Genomic DNA, 23,026 nt, shown 5'->3' with positions numbered 1-23,026 from the left:
CCTCCTCCTCCTCCTCCTTCTCCTCCTCCTTCTCCTCCTCCTCTTCCTCTCTGGCCACCCCTCGTCCTCTCCCGCAGCAGTCGCTAAGCCCAGGCAGCAGCAGCCACCCCCAAGCCCAACTCTCGGGGCTCAGTCCCGGGACGCGCGCCCTCGCCCCATCCTTTCTTCCTTCCTCCTCCCGTCCCCGCGGTCCCCGCGGATCCCGGGAGTCTCGGCCCGCGCCCTGCCCGGTCTCCCTCGCACTTCCTGAGTCGCGGGCCGCCGCCTCGCCTCGCCTCGCAGCGGGAGCCCGAGCCCGACGCGCCGCTGCCCGGCTCCAGCCCCGCAGCCCGCGGCGCCCGCCCGCCCCGCGCCCCAGCGCTCCCGGCGAGGAAGCACCGGGAAGATGAACAACGGCGGCAAAGCCGAGAAGGAGAACACCCCGAACGAGGCCAACCTTCAGGAGGAAGAGGTACGGACCGGCTCGGTGCGGTGGCGGGCGCGACCCGGGTCGGAAGTGCGGGCGCCGAACCGGCGGGGCGCGGGTCCCCGGGGCGCCGCGATCACGGTTTGGGGACTGCCCTGGCCCCCAAGGCTCAGCGGCCAGAACGGTGGCCCCGGGACGGTCTCTCTGGGAGCATGTGTTTTTTTTTTGGGGGGGGGGCCACGCGTGTCTGCGTGCCTAACATTGCGTAACTTTGAGGACTTTTTGGTGACTTTTGTAACTACAGTGCTCAGCTTTGTTTGCCCGGGATTTAAAAAGAGGAACAAGAGCTGACTCCTGGGTGACCTCAGATGATTGGGACCGGGAGGGTCAGGACTTAGCCCTCCGCCTGGGGCTGGAACTTGGCGGGGAAGGTGGGGGTGGGCAAGGGAGGAAGAAACTCGGGGAAAAGTTCTCGTTGAAAGCTGCCCCAGTCGCCCTCCCTCCCTTTAGTGTTAGAAGTTCTGGGTGAAATAGCTTTCTAGCTGAGACATTTTGGATTAATAGATAACCCATCAGCCACATTCTTCTCTGATGAGTCAAAGACCCCCGAACCTCGGCTTTTGTAAACTTTGGGGCGATGCGGAATGGCGGGGCGCGGCGCGGCGCGGCGCGGCGCGGGGGGAGCAGGAAAAAAAGGGTTTTAAAACTCCCAACAATTCACCAAATGCTCATCGAGGATGTTTTAATGGGGCTTTGGTTTCTCAGCATAAATTTGATGGGATGCATCCAAAATAATGATTAAGAAAGTTTGGCGGCGGCGGAAACAAAATTTAGTAAGTGTGGGGATAGGGGGCTCCTGAGCAAATGTTTCCGAAGCTTGGAGCTAGGATATTTGTGATATCCTATCAAAAGACTTTCTGGAGGTCAAGAAACAGCAATTTTTTTTACTTTTGGGAATCCCACGGAGTTCAGTTCTTAAGCACGCTACAAGAGTGTAACCTGTAAGGCGTTCTTAACAGGTATTGCATCTTTATAAAGAGGGTGGACACAGAAGGCAAACCGATTCTAACGCTGATAGGGTGGGGAGATTGTTGTTGAGACCCTGTGTTTGTGTGCAAACTAAAATCCTGAGAGTGAAACCAAAAATCGCAGAGGAATTCATCAATGCACCCAAGACCTCTGCATGTTATCCTCTATAAAATGGGAACTATTTAAATAGGGAAGACAGGACAGACCTGAGATTATGCAAAAACAATGCAAAATAAGATAAAAGATTTTCCTCTTGACGCAGTTGTATGGTCGGTGAATTGCAGTAAGCCGCTCTGACCTTAGGAAATTGCCTCTTTTATTAGCAAGTAGTTTACGTGCTTGTTTTATAATTACAAGTGTAGGAATAGCGCTATTTCCTTTTCAAAGAAGTGGAGACTTGAATTGAAAGTTCCACTATTTTCTTGGTCCTCACCTGCTGCTTTTCAATTTATTTTTCCGACCACTAAATTTTTTTTAAATTATGGCAAGTTTGTTGTTTTAGAAACCTTGCTATATTTAACCAATTCACTTAACCCCTCAAAGTAAATCATGGCTTCAGAAACCGATTTTGGTTAAGATTGGCAACATCTTAACTTCTAAGGGCGCAAGCATGTCTTGTGTAAAACCATCTTTCTCCATCCACACAACTGAGAAAACTTGTAACAGAAAAAGATAGTCTGAAAAAAGGAAAGTGTTATGTATTTACTTTTATGATTTTGGCAAGTAGCAAAATAGGTTTGTCTCCTTCCATGCCCACTTAACTTAAAATTTTATAAAGTCACATTTTCCTCTTGACATGTCTCTGTGTTAATGTGAACTTGCATACAATAAATCTGGCCATGGGCTACCTATGGACAGTTTTCTGTCTTTTGTCCCATTGCTATGACCGTTCCTTTCCAGGTAGGAATGGCTTGTGCCTGTTGAAGGTGTTAGTGGTTTTTAGCAAAATACTTGTTATTTGTAAAACAAGATAGGTATAAGATTTCAGAACCCAAGTTCATAAACAAGGTGGAGTGTACAAAATAGATGCACCATGAAGAGTGAGGTTTATTTATTTAATTCTTTTTCTTTTCTTTTTATTATCATTATTTTTTGATCACTGGGCATTGAACCGAGGATCTCACACATGCGAGGCAAGCACATGCTGAATTATTCTATCAGTCGTTTTTAAATTTTGTTTTGAGACACCGTGCTAAGTTGCCCAGACAGGCCTGGAACTTGCAGTCGTCTTGCCTGTCTCAGTACTGAGATTACAGGCGTGGACCACTGGCTGTAGAGGTTTATACAGTTAGAAATTGAGGGAAAGAAAATTGGCCAGAATGATCCAGGGGCACAAATCCTTGTCCTTGGTTTCTACTTTGTTTTTCAAAGTCTCCTAAGCTCTTTTTTTTCTAACCCTGAGTGCCACAAGTAAAATAAATATGGTTATTCGGTGAGTCCCATTAATGTACTAAACCACTCCGTTGGACCTATTCCCTGCCCACCCATGGATCAGCAATTTGTTTAAAAGCCTTGGCAGTGGACTCCAGTAAACAGAACACACATACATATAACATGTATATATACATAATGACAAGAGGAAAAATGTGTTTGCTTGTAACTTCTGGTGGCCAGAGAATTGACGTGGGAAAGTGAGTTCAATCATCCTGAAGAGAAAATAGTTTATTTCCTAGATCACCAGGGGTTTAGGCTTCCTACCACACTGGAGAATCTGAGATTTTTATTCTATTTTTGAACGAAGGTCCTCTTTGTCATCCATTATTTTAACCCTGTTTGAGAGATACTAATAGCTTGTGCGTATTTGGCTCCAGTGGTGTACAGTGAATGGCCCAGGGTTGAGGAGAATTTTTCTAAGATGGGGAAGTTTTTGAGAATTTGTGCAGATTGGATAGCCCTTAACAGAGAATAACCTTAAGATTTGCTAGGCAACTGTGGATGAGAGATAACACATCTGGTGTGTTGTATATGTGTGTTCTTATGCAGGTTGTTTGTCTAAAGAAACCCAGTTGTCAAAATCTTACTGGAATCTGACACTAACAAGATTTATATGTATATTTGCAGGCTCTCAGATCATTTTACAATTAATAAAATAATTCAGGCAGGAGGATGGGAAGTCACGGGGCAACACAGAGAGACCCTATCTCAGAAAAAAAAAAATCCCTAAGATTTGCCTTTAATTGTATGATTCAACTTTATTAACTTTGATAAGTAATAGACCCATAATTATTTGTTTTATCTATTTTCATGTTTTAATATAGTCAGATATATCGACCTTTTCTGTCTTATAGGTAGAAATTTATTTGCTGATCACTGAATTTTCTACACAGAAATTTCTTTTTTTTTTTTTTTGGAAATCAGATGATATGTAATTTGGTTTTAATTTTATTTTATTCCTGTCATGGAGTGCTTTTCAGGCTGATTACACTTGACTTACACCAGGCATTTTACTACACTGAAGCAGTTTAGAGTACCAGTCAGTTCAGTCAAAGCAATTTAAAGAGAAATTAAACTGTAGAAGCCAAAAACTTGGTACTTACTGTTGGAATATTGATCAAAAAGATGTTTGGCAGGTGGTGGGCAGAAATCATATAAAGCCAGATCTTCAGAGGCTTTTTTACTTCACATTCTTTCTTTTAAAGTGCTTAGTAGTTTTGCGAAAGTATTGGAGTTGTAAAGAAAAAAATTTTTTTTTAAATAATTGGCATGGGAAAGGCTAATGTCAGTGATGTGACAACCTTATTGAGCGCTAAGATTACACGATGACTTTGGGAAGGTACAGAATGATTTTGTACATTTAGCCAAGCTAAGTTTGGAGCCTCTGTTACTACAAATGAAATTTCATACAATAAAGTTCTATTTCAGTCATAGACTAGGATTTGGTGACAGTGATTTGGATGAAAGTGTAGTGACCTCATAATACAGTGATGTTGCAAGACGTCTGCCAATGTGGTGTGCACTTTGAGTTATTTTTCCAGAGTAGCTCTGTAATCTCCTGACAAACCCTATGCATATTGCATCTTAGTTTTGGGGGGTGCATAGATTAGGTGAGGCTGGGGTTCTTTTTTGGAGTGCTTCCCATATTACATTTGTAGGTTCATACTGATTTTTGCTTTGAGGATAAAAGTGATCAGTTCTGGTGATGGGGTTATAAATTGCTACATGCAGTGATGATAACAAATCGACACAGAGTTTCTGAAGGACTTGGGCATTACATATCAAAATAGAGTCCAGCCCTTCAATTTCACACTTGTGTTATTAGGAAATTACTAAGGAAGTAGGGCACAATATAGATTTATTTATAGGAATGATTATTGCAGAGTTACTTACAGGAGTGAAAATTCACAGACTTTGGGTCTAACAGAAGGAAACTGCTGAGTATATCATATAATTCCAGTAAGGGAATATTATGCAATCATTAAAGGCAATGCTCTTGAAGAGAAAAGCTTATCATGTGTATATTAATATAAACCTGTATGTGTGTGTGTGTGTGTGTGTTTAAAAACAACAAATTTATTTCCTATAGTTCTGGAGACCTGAAATCTGAAATCAAGGTGTTGTCATGCTTCCTGTAGATCTGTCCTTGCCTCTTAGTTTCTTGTGGCTCCAGATGTTTTAAAGACTATATTTTTATTGAGGGGATGATTCTCAAAACATTAAATGGGAAGAGCAGATTAGAGGCCAGTTATTCTAAATGTGTATGTTAAACCAAATGTAAATAAAATTTATGTAATTGTTGGGTCACAGACAATTGTTAATTGCTTACATTTTCTAAAAGGCACATAAATAATGAAGTGCCTTTCGGCTTTGAAGATTTTATTAAATTCTTTTGTGATCTGTGTAGGTGTCACAAGCGTCAGGTTGGTCACATTTAGTTTTGTGCACAAGCCTGGCTGCAGGAATCAGGTCTGTTTTTTGCCTCATTGCTGTTCTTCTGATACCTGTCTTACACATTCCTTTGTCCTGGATCATTTTGGTGATATTCAGCTGCTCTCCTTGTTGTAATATCCTTTCTCAATCCATCCTTATACCACACAGCTGGGTCTTGTCATATCCTAAACCTTCAGCACTGCTGACACTCAGGATTTGCCCTGACACACCTCTGTACTCTGCCAACCCTGTGGTTCACCTGCTTTCTTCCTCTTCTGTTCTTTTGTCCCAGCCTGAGCTGCTTTCAAGGCAGAATTCAAGGCCAAATTTTGCCCACACTTTTGTGCCGTGCCATCGCCCAATGGCCCACCCCGTAGAGATGATTTTTCCTCAGGATTCCAGGAGGTACTTTGTTAATCTCCATTTAACTCCTGTACTTAAAAAAAAAAGATGTATCCCATCTTATAATAGTCACAATGCTCAATACCACCAATGACTGTACCCCAGAACCAGGTAAGTACCACCCCCACATATATATATGAAATTATTTCTAAATATAATTTGTAAACATACGCCATATCCTTATAGGTAAGGTTATGACTGAGTTTGTGTCGGTGAGCTGTTAGAAAGCAGTGGCTTGCTTAATACTGAGGATCCCTTGCTCCCTGGGGATTTAGAGAAGTCCTAAATGGACCCACTGGGAATGATCTCTTTCCATCTTTCATCCAGAGCTTGCTGGCACAGGTGAGTGTACCTGGTCCATCAAATAGCCACTCATCTCTCTGGGTTCTCAGTGTTAGAATTTGGTTGCTGCTGTGGAATGCCATTTGACCTTCTGGCCCTGGGCTTCCGGAAGCTTTCCTAGGTGGAAGGGCAAGGAGGGAGCTCCCTGTGTTCCCAAACAAGCCTGCTCTGTGTGACAGCCACTTTGGAATGTTTGTGTTCAGTTTCATTTGGCACCTTAGTGTCTGCCTGGGGGCAGGAGAAAGGGAATGCAAATGTTCCTCTTGAACAGCACTTGCCTTGGTCAAAGAAAAAAAAAACGCAGAAAGGAATGAGGAGAATGAGCGCCTTAATGGCTGGAGCAAAAGTGGCTGCATAGCTTAGTGGGCTGGAAGCCCCGAGGACCAGGCATTTAAATTGATGTGTTGATACGAGGATGTCAGTATCAGACCCTGATGGAGATGAGCTTATTTATGGGAATGACTTGGGAATAACTTCTCACACTCACATCCCTATCTTGAATGCGCACCAGGAGAATATTTTAAGCAACTCTGTGTGTGTGTGTGTGTGTGTGTGTGTGTGTGTAGGGGGTGGTGTGTGAGGGTGCTTGACACAACCTGGAACTTGAGGCTGACTGAAGAGTATGTGTTCAAGCTTATGAAAACAAAGTCCCCCAGTTTGTCAGTGTTGCCAATAGCAGAAAAGAGGAATACTGAAGTAATTTAGCTTAAGTAAATTTCAGAAATCTTTTTATCTATTCACTGAAGAAATAACCACTAACTCTTCCTGAATATTTTCTGTGGGCCATGTAGTGACTGAGCACCGGACGGACATTGTTTTCTTCATCCTCACATCAAGCTGATACAGGTTTTCTCTCTCTCTCTCTCTCTCTTTTTTTTTTTCCAGGGTGGGGCAGGACTGGGGTTTGATCTCAGGACTTTGCTTTTGCCAGGGAGGACCTCTACCACTTGAGCCATGCCTCCAGCTCTGGTTTTTGGGTTTTTGAGAAAAAGGTCTTGCTATATAGCTCAGACTGTCCTGGAGCTCTCATCCTCCTGCCTAATCTCCACTCTCCCCATTTCTGGAATTACAGGCCTGTACCAGCACACTTAATGCAGGTATTTTAATTTTCATTTTATGGGGAATCAACTGAGACACTGCAAGGTCGGGTTATTGACTAGGGCCTTCACATTTGGATTCTGGCTCTAGGAGAGGTAAGGTGCCACAGTTTAATGAGAATGGGCCTGGGTAAACAAATAGGTCTAATAAAGCATGGGGAAGGTTGAGGAGGATGGTTGAGTTGAGAACTAGTGCATCCTCCCAGGAGGAGAGGGTGATGGAGTTATGTCAAAGAAAGAAAGAAAAGGCAACATTGGAGCTGAATTTGAATGAGGTCTTTGATGGATGAGGACAGGTTGAGATACTGGGGAGATGTTCCAGGCTGGGAGTGGACTCCATGTGAATACACAAGAGGCTCAAGAAAACCTAGCAAGCAAGGCAGGAGAGAGAGGAGGGGGGAAGAGAAAGGCAATTGAGGAGGGGGCCATAGGCCAGCAGATGATGAGGCAGCTTGGCTAAGAAGTCAAACTCTGTCCTCTGATGAAGAGCTGGGGTGGATGTGTGGCAAAAGGTGACATCCTGGGACTTCCCAATGGAAAGGGGATAGAAGGGACATTGGAAAAATTGAGGACCATTTGTGAGGCTGCTGCTGAGAGCGTTCATGTCTCAAAGTATGAGGCAGTGGGAGTTGCGGCAGAGACGGATTCACAGTCTTGGAAAGTGTGAAGTGTACAGGAGAGAAAGCCTTAAAGTATCTTGGGCTTTCCTTTTGGATAACTAGCTAAGTGGTGGTTGTATTTGTAGAATTGAAAGAAAAAAACAGCCAGGAAGTAAAGATGTTGAGGTGCACAGAAAAGGTCAGATCTTGAAATACTGATTTTCAGACCAATTCATATATAGGTGGTAATTGAAAACGTGGTTCATGCAAAGAGTGTCCAGAAAACTGAATTTCTAGTTCCTAGAAAACCCTTCGAGAGTCAGCAAGGAAAGAAAGAAACTTTACCTACATTTGAAGCCATATAAAAAAGTGTTTTGGGGCTGGAGGCATGACTCAAGGGATGGAGCGCCTGCCCAGCAAGTGTGAGGCCTTGTTCAAACCACAGTACCATCAAAAAAAAGTTTTGGGGGAATGGGAAATTGAAACATTAAAAAAAAAATTCTCTTTAATTTGGGGACAAAGGATGCATTACATAGAAACTGCATAGTTGTAATAGTATTTGATATATTTACCCATTAGAAAGTTGGATGGGGGAGAACTTGGTGTGTATTTCTCATCTTCTTTGTTCATCAGAGTTTCAGGAATTTGTTTTCCTCTAAATTTGTCACGAACTTACAGGCATTTATTTCTCCAACTTTTCTTTTTCCAACCCTTTCCTACAAGAGAGACCATGTTTACCATAAAGTCCAGAGAAACTCCAAAATTTCTTCAGGTTGCTTTGTTCTTTTTTCTATTTTTTTTTCCTACTTTATTGGGGGGGAGGGATAATAGAACATACCTTTGACCTGCAATCCAAAACCATCTGTTCTGTGGGTCAGATTTTCACTTTATGCAATTTAGGCTTTTCCCTTTTTATTATTATTATTATTATTATTTTGAAGACCCAGCTAAGCGTCTACTGAACTGAGTGCAGGAACTTGTAGGTTTTTAACCCTGCTGCAAACCTTATGAAGTACAATACGTGGAATGACAAAGAAGAAAACAAAATGGCAATAATAAATGCCGGTCAGACTAGGAAGATAGACCCAAATTCCAGGCTGTAAGACCGTATTGTTACACAAATTTAGAAGCGCCCCTCCCCCCAGTTTAATCCCCTGGGATTTTGCAAAGGGGTGAGAAGTCTTGAGTCTCAAAATTGAGGTCCCTCTCACCAACCTGTGACAGTAGAAGCCAGCTTCTATTTGCAATGAAATCCTTATTTCTCATGAGTTGAATTTTAATAATGGGGTCCTCTGATTTTCCCACATTCTTTTTTGTCATTAGGTAGATAATGCTGGCAGGGTGGCCTACATTATCCTGAGAGAAATTCTAAAGATTATAATTTTGAAAACACAGGATCCTGTTTTGTGAAAATTCCCCTTTGCCCACCTAGAGACTGGATAGTTGAGGCCTCTTGGGAGAAGGTGTACAGAAAGTGCTAGCTTATTACTGAAGTAGCAGAATTTCCTTTGCGCTCAGAGGGGAAGTGCTACAAAAGTGTAATTGCTTTGCGCGGCATGTGTGATTTACAGGACTTGGAATGTGTGAGTTTCCAGAGGCATCTGTTTTTAAATGCAGTATTCTTCCAAACTGACAGGATGTGCTTGGGGAGAGGGAGGGTGGGCGGAGGGAGAACTGCACTTCCGGCCTGTGCCTGCCCTTGGATGCTGGGTGAATGGGGACCAAAACTATTGGTACTGTACTTGGCTGTCTCTTCAGGACCTTGCTTATCGGAGTAGAAGGAACAAGAAAATTCCAGCAGAGTGCTGGAATCCATTCAGCCACTACTGGGCCAATAATCCATTGTTCTGATTTTGCCCTCTCCCCTCTGCACTCTTCTAAGCTCAATTTCTTCTTTCTCAGAATCTCCAAATTTCACTTTCAATGTTTTTTTTTCTTCAGTATGTGTAAATAAATCAGAGGGAGAATTGAAGATAGGTGCAAATTCAAATATAATCAATCTTTAAAAAGTACTTATGTGAAGTCAGTGGCTCACGCCTGTAATCCTAGCTACTTAGGGCAGAGAGCAGAAGGATCTCGGTTCAAAGCCAGCCCAGGGCAAATAGTTTGAGAGACTCTGTCTCGAAAAAACCTAACACAAAGAAGGGCTGGTGGAGTGGCTCAAGTGGTAGAGTACCTGCTTAGCAAGCCTGAGGCCTGAGGCGTTCAATCCCTAGTACTATCAATCAATCAATCAAAAACACGTAGGATTTTTACATGTTAATTCAACATTTTTGGATCTAGTGTCTTTTTTTATTTAAATTGTGGCGCTGAGGATCAAAGCCATTGTTTTGCACATGCCAGGCAAGTGTTCTGCCACTGAGTGCTCTTTGCTATACTTTCAGCATGGCTCTTTAACGAACCAAATGAACTGTTACCATCCCATGTGCAGGGGTGAGAAAACTGGGGCTCTGAGAGTCTAAGTAATTTGTCTGAGGTTTTGCAGCTGGTGGATGGGACCTTAAAATTTTCCAGTGGCACACAGGGCTTATGTGGTCTGGGCCTTGCTGGCTGGCTGGCTGGCTGACCTGCTCTGCCAAGAATCAGTTTCATTCATTGTGCTTCAGCTGCTTGGGCTTGTTTTGATATTTCCAATTTGCCAAACTGGTTCCTGCCTCAGGGCCTTTGTGCTTGCTGTTTTGTATGCCTAGAAAGCGCTATACTCAGTTGCATCCTTGTCATTCATCCTGATCTAATCAGTTGTCATCCCAGAGAGACCTGTGACCTCCAAAAAGTTTTAAAAGTAGCACTACATTCCCAGCTAGTATCATGTCCATTTGTTTTCCGCGTTATACCTCTTCACACTGCCCAGTGTGCTTATTGTACTTACCGTGTACTCTGGAATGTAATTCCCTGGCAGCAGGGAAATTTTATTTAATTTGATACTTTGAAACCCTCAGTGCCTAAAACAATGCCCAGAACTGCCCAATACATTTATTTGTGAAATGAATACGAACCAACCTGTCAGAAGACTGAAACGTTGATATACTGCATTGTCATAAGGCCTTTTCAACAGTTTTCAGGTGAAATTTTAATATTTATGCCTCCTAGAAGATCACTTCTGAATACCCATCTCTACTTTATTACATAATAAAGCACAAGTAGCATCTTACAGTCCTTTAAGTCAGAAATTTTGCTTGGATGGTAAGTGTTAATATCTCATAGGGGTAGGCTAACTGTTTTGCACACAAAAGAATTCTTTCTTTTTGTCTGTTAGAATGGAAATCTAGTACATAGTCCACCGAAATGCAGCCCTGGCATGGAGCGAATGAACTTACACATAAAAGTAGGGCAAGGTGAACTATTCTTGTTTTGCAGATGTGACTTGAGCTGCCAGGGTTAATGTTAATAACACAGGTGCAATTGAGTGGGAGGTAGCCTTACCTACCACTTGTGGTCTTTTGGTTTAGTCTAGCCTCAAGCTCAGTACACTTTCTTTTGCCTAGAAGGTAAAAGTATGTAACTCAGGATAGTGTTGTCTTTAGGTGGATAGATTCAGCCTTTAAGCCCCTTTGTATTGGGAGTCGGATCTGTGCTTTTCGAATTCATGCCACACTTACTCGTCAGCCTTACAGACTTTTTTTGTTTGTGCTTTTCATTAGAAAGCGGAACAGATGACTCTACACGACCATTACCTGGGAGATCAGACTGACAAGTCTCATGTAAATGAGGCCTTTCCTCACATTTATATCTGTGTCTGACCTTGAGCAAGCTTTTAGCACTTTCATCATCTGCTAATCTTAGAACCAGTGGTTTGTAAATCCGTGGAGAAGTCAATTCTTAACCAACTTGCCAGTATTATTATCTTAGTATCTTCTGTGTTCTCTGGGACCTATGACCAGTCACTTGAGCTGCTTATCGTTGATAAGTCTTCAAAGCCTGAGTTTCCTTAACTAAAAGGTAAAGTTGGGTGGACAATGCCTGCCACATCCTAAAAGGATCAGAATGCCCATCTTTCCACTTTCCATTTCCCATTGCCAAGTTACACTCCTGGTGAGGGGGAAGTAGCAGTGGTGGTGTTCAGCCTTTTAAGTGTAAGCCCTGTAGATCTTATCTCTATTTCATTTGTTAAATTATTGATTATCTTAACAAAATAAGGAAAAGTTAAGGAAGCACTGGACTATAGAAGCTCTTTTTTGTATTAGAAAAGATTTAATGATGCCTCATTTTCATACCTGCCATTGTTTTGTTTTCTTACTAAGCAAATCAGTGCCTCTCCCTGAGAACTGGGTGGGAGTTTGTGGGTGTAAGTTAACTGCAGGAAATGACCCTTGCTAAACAAAAGGACTCTTTAAGCCCATCCTGAGTCTTTGTGTTTTGAGGAGGGGTTATGCAGAAAACCAGAGCTCGGAAATGAATCTCCATTTAGCTCTTCTCTTGGAGGAGGGTAGAAAGGAGAAGATCCCTCCCTGAACACCCTCCTGAGAGCCTAAAGTACCAGGCAACACCCACTGTGAAAGCCAAAGAAATGCAAGAGGAGGGCCGGCGTGGTTCCTCGGGAAGGCAAGGCTTCCTACCCCCAAGGGGAAAGAAAGCGCTGGTTGGGCAGAATAACACCCAGTGTGACACTTAGCTTTTTTCTTAGGCTTTCAGCCTTCTCTTGCAAGAGCAAGATGCAGAAGTACAAACAAAATAGGGAAAGCCAAAGAAAGGGATTTTGTATGATCTACTCATCAATAAGTTTGGGTGCTATGATTTGCTTGTAAATATTATGTAAATAAATTTGCATTACTGTGTTATCTACTGTCTTTTTCTAAATCTAAACTACCCCACAGTGGGTATTGTCTATAATAGGTAGTCTCCAGATTAACAAAGAAGGGATTTATAATCATTGGGTTATTAAGATAGTAGACCCATAATCCAGAAATGTCTACTTGCCCTGTGCTGAACAGATCTCTTTCTCTCTCTCTCTACTTCAGAGTGACCATTCTTTATATCATATTTGTACAGTGGGACCCTGAATTTATATTGCTAGCTAAGTGATTATGTCTTATCAGAATTATTTTGCCTTTGCAAATTCTTGCTGACTTGCAGCAATGAACTCTTCCAGCACATCAGCACATCATTTTATTTTACAAGAATATAAATCTTCTTACTAATAATTAGAAACACATTTTGCTGAAAATTATTTTGTGGTTTGCTTAGTTTTCTGTTGAAAATGAAAACATCTTTTCACAGATAAAACATTACTACATTGGCTTTAGGCTTTTTATTGCAAGTGTAGTTTTAGAAATGCTGTCTGACATGCTTGGTGGGCAGTGTGTGTGTTGGGCTGGGGTATAGAATTACAGAGATGGAATTAAAGCAGCCACTCACATCCCATTATGAAAGAGTTTTGTTTATGACTAAATATTCTGAAAGGCTGTTTTAAACATGAAGCCAGAGGTACAGTATTGTTAAAAGAGACCTGGTCATTGGAAATGCCAGACTTTATAGGATTTTCTTGTAGAAAATCCCAGTATCTGAAGTGTTGCTAGATTTTCCTAATTTTCTTAATATATTTTAAATTTTGTTGTTATTGTTGTTAATATTTACTGTGCTGGGGATTGAACCAAGGGTCTGTTAGCAAGCACTGTGCTCTACCACTGAGCTACAGTCCCAGTCCTCAACACATTTTTAGACTGTTAATTTGAGAAAGATTAATGTAGTAAGTTAATCAGTTTTAAAAAATATGAAAATATATATCACACAGATCCATTTGGAGTTTTAAGTATATGTTTGGGGTGTGTATGTTTGGTATGTGTATATATTTGGAGTGTGTATATATAATTTTAAAAAGAAAAGATAAATATCAGTGGGATCCACTCTAAGCTACCTACCACTGTCCGACGTTCTGAGGCAGAATAATGGTACTCAAGTGTTGGTTCTTTGCGGAGAGAACAGTTTGTTAGCCTTCCAAGCATGGTGCAGAACACCAGAGTTACATCCGTTGTGGCAGAGCTGCTCTTTCTATAGCTTCTTCACATTCAAGGTGAAAATGTCCTGATGGGCAGTGTTTGTCTAGTCTCTCCATGTTCTTAGATGATCAAAGGGAAGTGCCTTGCCCTTTACAGGACCAGCATCTGTTGCCATTTGGTCATAGTGCACCCAGCCTGCTGACTCTGAATCTTACAAAGAAAAACATAAGTCTGGCAAGGAAAGAAAGATGCACGTGTATGGGGTTTTGAAATACTCTTGACTTTCTGATTTTGATAATGTAAAGCTAAGGAGTTTGAGGGTCTTTGGGTTTTGTTTTTTGCTGTTGGGAATTGAACCCAGGGCCTTTGGGCATGCTAAGATGTGTGCTACCACTGAGCTACACTCCCATGTTTTGACCATTATCTACCTCTCCTGTCTGTTCAAGAACCCCATTGGGTCTATAATGGATATGAAAATTGCTTGCTTCTCTTGTTGTAATATCATGGTTCACGATTAGACCCTTGAAGTCAATAAAAAAATGTTATTCTTATTCTTCCTTATGTGGTAATGAAAATTCAGCAGTTTGCTGGGTTCTCCATTCCTTCTGAAATCTCTCTACAAACCTAATGAGCATTTTATTTTCCAAATCGAAGTTACAGTCTGAAAACTGCCATAAATGCCTTCCCTACCTCCCCTCCTCTAACGAGTTAATCTGCAGCCTTAGAAGTTAGTGAATTACTCCACAGGGACTGGATAAAGAGTAAGCTTAAGGTAGTGATTAAAGCTTTGAGGTGTTTCTTTTTCTTCCAAACTCTAGGATATTTGGGTATTTTTTGTTTTTGTATTGGAAATTTGTAGTCACTTCCGCAAGGGGCCACTGAAGAGCATCTGTGTGGAGCAAAGATTTTTCTCCTGTATATTTTTTGCATATGTTAAGCCGTTACATACTTACTTCTTTTGGTTCTTCCAACTTTTCTCAAAGGAAGAATTGTAAAATGTTGCTTCTATTTTAGAAATTAAAAGAAAGATAATAAATCCGTTAGGTTTTTGATTTATTTGACATTCAGCATTGAAAACAGAAAGATCCTTAAATCGTTGATTCATCTAATTGGATTAAATTGTGTCTAAGTTGTGTTCCATTGTTTTTTGTTTTTTAAAATAGTCTTTTAATATGCAGATTAATTCACATATTGTCTTATTGTCTCCTCAGAGAAAGTAAAAGCACACTGTACTCTGTCTTGAGAAGCCTCCTTAACTCCGGGAGCTCTACTCTCCCCCTTTAACTCTTTTGAATGAACTCTATCACGTTATGCTTTTCTATCTTAATAATCTCTCCTGCTTTACTAACAAAAAAAAAAAAGAAGAAGAAAGTACAGGTACAGAAAAAAAGGAAGAAAATTGTAAGGCTGGGTGTGGTAGCTTTCTCCTGTCTTCGCACTCCAGAGACAAGGCAAGAGATCTCCAGTTGAAGGCCAGCCTGGGTTATGTAGTGAGACCCTGTCTCAATAAAATGCAATAAAGTGTAAAAATTAAAAAAGAAAGGAAAGAAAATTTTATATCCCCCACAACCAGTGTCAATACCTTGGATGCATCTGTGTGTACACACACCCTTCCCCACACACAGATTTTAACAACAATTACCTAAGTGCTTTGCATTTGATATTTTTCACTCCACATTGCTATGAATGTCTTTTCATTTGGTGGCTGTCTTTCTGCTGCCACACTTAGTTCTTCATGGTGTGACTGTGCCTTCATGTGTTTAACCCACTCCTTATCGGGCATGGAATTGTTTGCAGCTTTCTGGTACCCACGGGTGCTCATCATACATCGCCCCTAAATCTGTGTGTACACACACCCTCTGTGATTTCCTTAGCTTAAAGTCTTCAAAGTGGAATTTCTGGTCAAAGAGCACGCATTCTTTTAAGGACATTGGCTGTTTACCACCAAGTCTTCTCTAGAAGCACTGTACTGACTTGTACTCCCACCAAGAGTGTCAGCAGGCCCATTTTCCTGTGCTCTGCACCTGTGGTTTGTACGTGTTGCAAAGGTGCTGCCTCACAGTGGTGTTTTCCACATTTGTGTTCTGTCTGTGGTTCATGAGCAGTAGTCCAACCTGACAGGGACACCTGATTGTTATATATTGGGTTTGTAAACCCCATCTGAAGACATTGCTTGTTGTTTCTGATAGTTTGATAGGCAGTACAATGGTTAGAGGATAATTTCTGGAGAACACATGAAAAGTCAACACTTTCTGAGCTCATATGTACCAGGTGTTGTGTTTGCCCAGCTATTAGTGTCTGATTGTGAGGGCAAGACTTCTGTGTGTATGTGCAGAAGTAATTTCATTGAATCAACTCTAACATATGCTAGATAAACCAATAACACTACCAGTTAAACTGTATTGTAAGAAGCATCCTAGTTTATAAACGTTGCAGTGTGGAAGCTTGTCTTAGAATCAGTGTGTTTTGTCCTTGTTCTCTTCTTTTCTGGTTGATTTGCCCTTGAGTTGAGGACAGAGACAATTTTAGCACTTTGGTCAGGAACCAGTTATGTGCCTGGAAGTTACATTAAAATCAGCAGAGCTCTCTGTTTTGTACTAATCACAATGTACATGTACTTGTGAAAATGCTCCCTTTCTTCCCCTCCCAACTGAAGAGGAAAAAGCCTGGCGCTCAAGTGCAGAAGCCACCACACGGGTTCCTCAACCTTTCAGGGCATTCTTGTCCTCCCCAGAGGGGCCATTTGCACCAAGGATGCCCACAACATACCAAGAGTCAAATTCTGCTGAAGGAGGGCAGCTCAGGTCTCCCCATGTAGGAGGCAGTCACATTAACCTCAGCTTACAGGCCTCCTTAATTGTTACCAGAACATTCTGCAGAGTGCACGCCCTCCACAAAGAGGGCACACATGTTGTTTGAGTGTGACTGTAGGAAATGAACAGATGTAATGGAAACCTCGGTTGTGACTCATCCTGTTTGTTGTAGATGAGTGGAATTTGCATACTTTTCAGCATTTACTCTAACAGTGTTTCAGGGAAAATCCCATCGAGCTCATGAAATACTGAATTTTTATGCATCCTCGCACCTTTCTCAAAGGAACTGGAAGCTGTTGGCAAAGAAGTGTGTGTCTGCTTTTTCTGGAGTCCTTGATTCAGGTTGACAGCTGGTGAAGAGAGCATCAGTAAGTGGGGAGGATGTGGATCTCCCCTGGGGTACTGTCACTGGTGTTTGTTGAAGGTGGACTGAGAGCTTGGCATTGTCTTGGCCTTTCTGGGGGATGTGGAAGTGGTTTCCTGCCTACTTGGAAAGACCCCAGTGAACTCAGGAAACAGTGGGGGGAATAACATGAGATCTAATATACATGGATAGCATTGTGCATTAAGACAGGAGGGCTCTGAAGTTCAAAGAGAGGTCATTGTAGACCCGGGTAAAGCAGGCATTATGGAAGAAGAATTAAATAGATAGAAAGAAATGAGTCCTGGGTGGGGAGCAGTTCACAGTGAACATAGGGCAGGGAGATGCCTTATTTGACTGTTAATTTTGAGTAAATGACTGATACGTATTTGGGGATATTAAAGAATATTTAGTTGTTTATGTCATTGACTTCTCAAATAGGCCTGTTCCGTGGGTGACTACTGTTAGATACGCAAACTGGTAGAAAGTTAGACATCTCTAAAACCCAATGCAAATATGCTAAGTCTTTTCTTTCTCTTTTTTAAACTTTTTTTCCTGAAGAGGGGGAGTGTCAGGGGTCTCCTTGGCTTGCAAGGCCATGCAATCTGTTCAGATGCTGGAAAAATAAAGCATTATTCTCTCTGGCTCTGTCCCCTTAACTGCATTCGTTATTTTGCTTCTTGTCAGTCATGGTGGCGCTTAGTCTTGGACAGTGAATCTTGGTGTGTCTAGGCGATCGTCATTCCAAAGACATTAAACCACTTCTGTATGAAGCCCTGGTGCTACAGTGAACAGCAAACTGGCAGTGTCCTTGAGGGTAGTGACAGAGTGTATATTAAACAACTAAAAGTGTAAGTAAATACAGAATTAGACGAGATCGGGCGCGTTCAGGGTGGTATGGCCGTAGACAGTAAATACAGAATTAGAAACGGGTAAGTGCTGTGAATGAAGGGACAGTATCATTAGTGAGAGACAAGGGCCCCCTTTTTCACTTTGTTCTGGGTATTTTGATCTCACTGCATGTGTGTTACTTAATCCTCACCACACTGCCAGGTAGCTACCAGACATCATCAGTCCTAATTTGCAGGTGAGAAAATGAGGCTTGATGAATTGAACAACTTGCTCTGGGAAATAGTAAATAAATCACAAAACCTGGATGTGTGTACCTGTCTATGCAGCTAGTTCAGACTGTCTTGTTAGAATGGACTGAAGAGCAGGACGCTTTCCTCAGAGAACTGTATTCTGGGGAATCTAAAAGTCTCTTACTCTGGAACTCTCAGGAGTTTGTCTTCACAGAGAGAGGAATTTGAGACATGGGGCTTGCCTCAGACTCTGGTGAGTCATGCGGCAATTTCTGATCAAAGAGACAGGTCACCCAGTTACAGAGCTTCTAGTGTCAGAAAATCTGACAGTGTAGTCTTTCCTTCCTTTTCCATTGCACTTTGTGGACTCAGTCAGATCCTCAGACCCACAACTGGGTCCATTCAGCACTCTTGGCAGAGTCCCCTTCCACAGTCATTCAGGCAGCATCTGAAAACATTTGGTGGTTCCTTGATCAAACCTTTCATCAAAGATTTTGTGTAGCTGGATTCTGGTGGCTCATGCCTGTAATCCTAGCTACTCAGGAGGCAGAGATCTGGAGGATCTCAATTTGAAGCGAGACTAGGAAATTAGTTCTGGAGACCCTGTCTCAAAAATACCCCACACAAAAAAAGGGTGGTGGAGTAGCTCAAGTGGTAGAGTGCCTGCCTAGCAAGCATGAGCCCCAGAGTTCAAACCCAGTACCACCAAAAAAAAAAAGAAAAAAAATTTTTTTTTGATTTATATGAAAGTAGAGCTCTACACAGATGAACACCAGCATTTTTATCCTTGTGGTTAGTGGGTAAGTTCCAACTTCATTGACACACTCAAACACCTTTTAAAGTATTCCATTAAATAGTTCTTAGTATATCTAGTCACAGAGTTTTGTAAATACCCCCCTCAAATAAAAAAAAAATCCAGACCCATTAACTAGTCACTCACCATTTCCTACTACCCCAACCTCCATGACAACTACTAAATTTACTTTTTTTGCCCTTATGGGTTTCCCACTGTGGATCTTTCTACAAATGGAATAGTATAATACCTATCTAACTTGTGTCCAGCTTTATTTTACTTAGGACATTTTCAGTGTTTGTGTTGTAGCCTAGAATTCTTTTTGTGGCTGAATAATATTCCCATTGTGTGGATATACCACATTGTGTTTATCCTTTCCTCTCTGATGATTTGGGTTGTTGCCACTTTTTGGGTGCCCAGTTCTTATAAAGCCATTTCACCCCCAAGTACCTGAATTTCTGGTGCCTGAAGTACTTTCCTCAGTTCTCTTCACATGTGTACATTTTCCCCTTTCAAGCTTATCCTGTTGAGACTTTCTTACTAGCTTTTGGGGCTTTCTGTCCCTATAGAGGACTGTTAGGACTGTTGTCAGTCACTGACTTGGCATACTGAATATGCTACCTAGAATTTTTACTTATATCCTATTATGTGTCTGTGCTGTGGTTTAGAATAGCTTTGTGATGGAGGCTTCCATGTGATGGAGAAGTAGTGGATCTTTAAGAGGTGGGGCTTTGTAGAAGGAGATTAGATCATGGAAGGGGATTAATGTAGTTCACCTGAGAGGGCAGGTAAGGTCAGGCCAGCTCTCCTGCTTGGCCCTTTGTGCCTCCAGTTTCCTTTCTGTTTCTCCACATTGTGAAGCAGCCAGGGTTCATTAGGACATCATACCACATTGTTTGGACCCTCCAAGTCACTAGAACCATGAGCCAAATAAACTTTCTTTTTTTGTGTGTGGTGGTGACTGGGGTTTGAACTCAGGGCCTCACACTTGCTAAGCAGGGGCTCTACCATGTGAGCTGCTCACCAGCCCTTTTTTGTGTTAGGTAATTTTGAGATAGAGTCTCCCTTTTTGCCAATGCTGGCCTCAAACCACTATCTTCCTGAGTAGCTAGTATTATAAGTATGAACCACCGGTGCGCAGCCAACTTCCTTGGTTTCTTTACTTTAAAAGCTACCCAGCCTCTCATGACAGCCTACACACATTCATTTATTTAAAACTTGGGCTTTTTAAAAAAGACAATTTATTCAACAAATATATGGAACAGGTGCTGTTGGAATCCGTCAAGGTTGAGAACCCTGCCTTTGTGGAGACTCACATTCTTTTCCAGGAGAGCGCATGTTCTTGGGTGATCTGTGTGTTTGTTCTTAATGTGTAATTGGCCGCTACTCTTTATATTCCAGCACCTGGCCACAAATGTCTTACAGGCTCTTGAACTTCCTTTCATAATTTACAAGTTTAATGAAGCCATGTAATTCTCTCTTAATGGTATGGGTCGCTATTTTATTTCTTACTGACACTACAGCCACAGTTGCTGTAGAAGGTGGGGCCTGCACCTTACTCCCCTCAAAGCCTACTCAAGTAGGAATCTCAGTTATTGTAAGGGTTGGAATTGTGGGGGGTGGGCGGCCAACTCTGGGAGATAGAGGAGGGGAGGGAGAATGTGCCTCATCTACTGTCAAAGTTGAACTAAGTTGTTCATTAATTAGTTCATTAGGCTTCTTTGGCCCTGAGCCAGGTGCCTGAGGAAGGCAGCCGCTCCCTACTCACCTTGCTATAATTAATTATAATTAGTCATAGACATCTTTCTTCCACAGTCTCTTAAAGATGATAGTAGTGGAGCTCTACCAGGATACTGTGAGAATTAATGAGTTAATATTTGTAGAGGCCTCTGGAAATGTTAAGTGCTTGGTAGTGCTCTTATCTGCTTGTGAGCACTGTCGCCTTATAAGGCTGTCCACTGGGCCCAGGAACCTCTGTAAGGAGCTGGGCCAGTCCCACCCAGATGACTGTGGCAGATCGCGACAGTGTTCCGGGAACGGGCTCAGATTTCCTATTTTAATACTGGTGATACCCCCGTTTTGCTAATTGTTAGTGTTGGTCTCACAAGTATGCCCCCCCACCCCCAGCTGAGTTTTACAGCATCTATTTTTAGCACCCCATCTCCATGATTCTTGGTCTCTCAAAGCCAATTATAGTAAAATCCACTTGCACAGAAGTATTCCAGTCAAAGTTAAGTTCTTAAATTTTCTTTTCCTGGAAAGATAGACTAGTGACCCAAGAATTATTTGAAAGTGGTTGATGTGCTTACTGTGGAGGAGCGAATATAGTAATCTTAAACTGGCAGAGGCCACTATGGGAAGGGGACCAGGAAGTAGTGAAGAGGTCTGGTAGAGATGAACCAGTGTGGTTGCAATACACAAGTGCATGGAAACAATGTTAGGAATCTCTCTGTATAGCTATCTTTACCTCAAACTAGCAAAAATGATGTCTTTCTTTTTATCTTTTATGTTTGCTCTTTAACAAAATTGGAGAAGAGGGCGGGACAGGTTCTGCCTAGAAGCAGGGTGGGGGCCAGGGGTGTGTGGCACAAACAATGTACACACATGTGAGTAAATGTAAAAAGCGATAAAAAGAAAAGAAACTGAGTTTTACGATTTTTTTTCTCTTTTACCATGGTTGTCAGTATAATAACATAGATTTGTGTTGTCATAGTGTTTTTTTTTTTTTTTGGCGGGACTGGGGTTTGAACTCAGGACTTCATGCTTGCTAGGCAGATGCTTTTCCACTTGAGCCATACCTCCAGCCCTGTCATATAGGCTTTTGAGCTGAAAGAGACACACATAGTACTTTTGTCTAGCACTGTCATTTGAGCACTGAAGTTGCGGAAATTCAAGGTTGGAAATGGAACACATTTCTTTAAGTAGGCTGCAGGGTTTCAACTGGCTTTGTTCTAACTGAACCTCCATTTCTCTCTGGAAAGAGCAGGCATCTCTTTCTGGATCTTCAGAGGTCAGCAGGATAAGCCCTATTTTTTTTTTTTAATATTTTAATCCCTAAAGTAGAGAGGGTGAATGCTATAAAAGAAATAGAATTTGAGGAGAGGGTCAGGAGAGTGGTAGGAGATTAGACTATGTTGACTTTGTTTTTAGTGTCACCGGAACAATGGGCATTGGGTCATTGGTTACTATGTAGGCTGGCTCAGTGGCTATTATCATTTTCATTAATGATACACTAATGTTTGCCGGGGCAAGTAGCCTGTAAGTAAACATAAACCCCATTTAGAGGCCATGAACAAATACTTTTGGTGAGCCTTGGACCGCCTGTGTCTGCGTGAATGTTTGCAAGCAATCTCGTTTACAGGCAAAGTGCAGAGTTGAGGAACTTTGGCCCTCCATGGTAGTGGGCGGTGGGACAGAGTAGGCAGAGTCTGTTGCTGGGTTAGCTTTTTGCTTAGAACAGTATGCTAACAAACTCAAGATCACTGGGCCATCTGTGGATGGGTCAGCCAGCTTTGCTCTGCTGGGATTCCAAACCTTGGCCCAGAGGCTGGGGAGTATGTGCCATTGGTCATGGGACTGGAGCAGCAAATAGATAGATCTGTGCGAATCCATTAGCAACCCAGAAAAAGAACTCAAAACACATGCCCTGTGGATAGTAGGCTATTTGTGGCTCGTTAACATATGAGGATATCATAATGAAAAGTTTGGACAGTTAAGATTTTTTTTCTGATTAACAACAAAAGTGCATGCTTTTGAGGATCCTGGGAAAATACAGAGACGTATGAGGAAGGAAACTGAATCCCTTTATCTCTTACTGCTAACAGAGGTTAACATTTTGGATTTTTCCATTCTTGACGTTCTCTTCCCTCGGCTTCCATGATACTACGCTCAGCTGACTCTCCTCTTCCTTCCTGACCCCCCCCCCCCCCCCCCGCATTCTCCTTTTTCCCTTGGTTGGCCGTCAGATGGTAGGGTTCCTCAGGTCTCTGTCCTGCATCATCATTGTTCAATATCCCACACTTCCACAGATGGTGTCCTTTGTCCTAGACTCCGTCCTGAGCTTCAGATTCAAACATTCATGCATCCACACCACCTCCACTTGTATGTCTCCCGATCACCTCAAGGTTACATGTCCCGAACCTGCTTCCCTGTGTTCTCCACCTCAAGGTGCCAACTCATCCCTCTCCCCTCCTTAACTAACCTATCGCTAGACTCAACTGTTCTGTCTCCCCAATATCGTTCAACTCAGTAGACTTAATCTCCATCTTCTCTGCTACCATCCTACTTCAAGCCACCAGC

At 42.2% G+C, this 23,026-nt stretch overlaps 1 protein-coding gene across 6 annotated transcripts in view; it reads left to right on the top strand.

Moving 5' to 3' along the window:
• Positions 1–285: 285 nt before the first annotated feature.
• The window catches only part of Rbpms (RNA binding protein, mRNA processing factor), a 155,373-nt gene continuing 132,632 nt past the window's right edge, over positions 286–23,026 (top strand). For 3 of the 6 annotated variants that reach the window (XR_002212921.2, XM_020172634.2, XM_020172631.2), the window contains exon 1: positions 286–451. Coding sequence is in view for 4 of the 6 variants with exons in the window: in XM_020172634.2 (XP_020028223.1) it covers positions 386–451 (66 nt within the window). In the remaining 2 variants the exon portion in view is untranslated. Of the gene's footprint in view, positions 452–6,930; positions 7,144–23,026 lie in introns of those variants that run through there. The other 3 variants (XR_012441465.1, XM_074054692.1, XM_074054691.1) reach the window with 2 other exon arrangements.

This window comes from Castor canadensis, chromosome 14 (genome assembly GCF_047511655.1).
Source record: "Castor canadensis chromosome 14, mCasCan1.hap1v2, whole genome shotgun sequence".
Taxonomy (NCBI): Eukaryota; Metazoa; Chordata; class Mammalia; order Rodentia; family Castoridae; genus Castor; species Castor canadensis.
The sequence above is the reverse complement of the archived record's forward strand: the minus strand, read 5'-3'. Positions and strand labels throughout refer to the sequence as shown.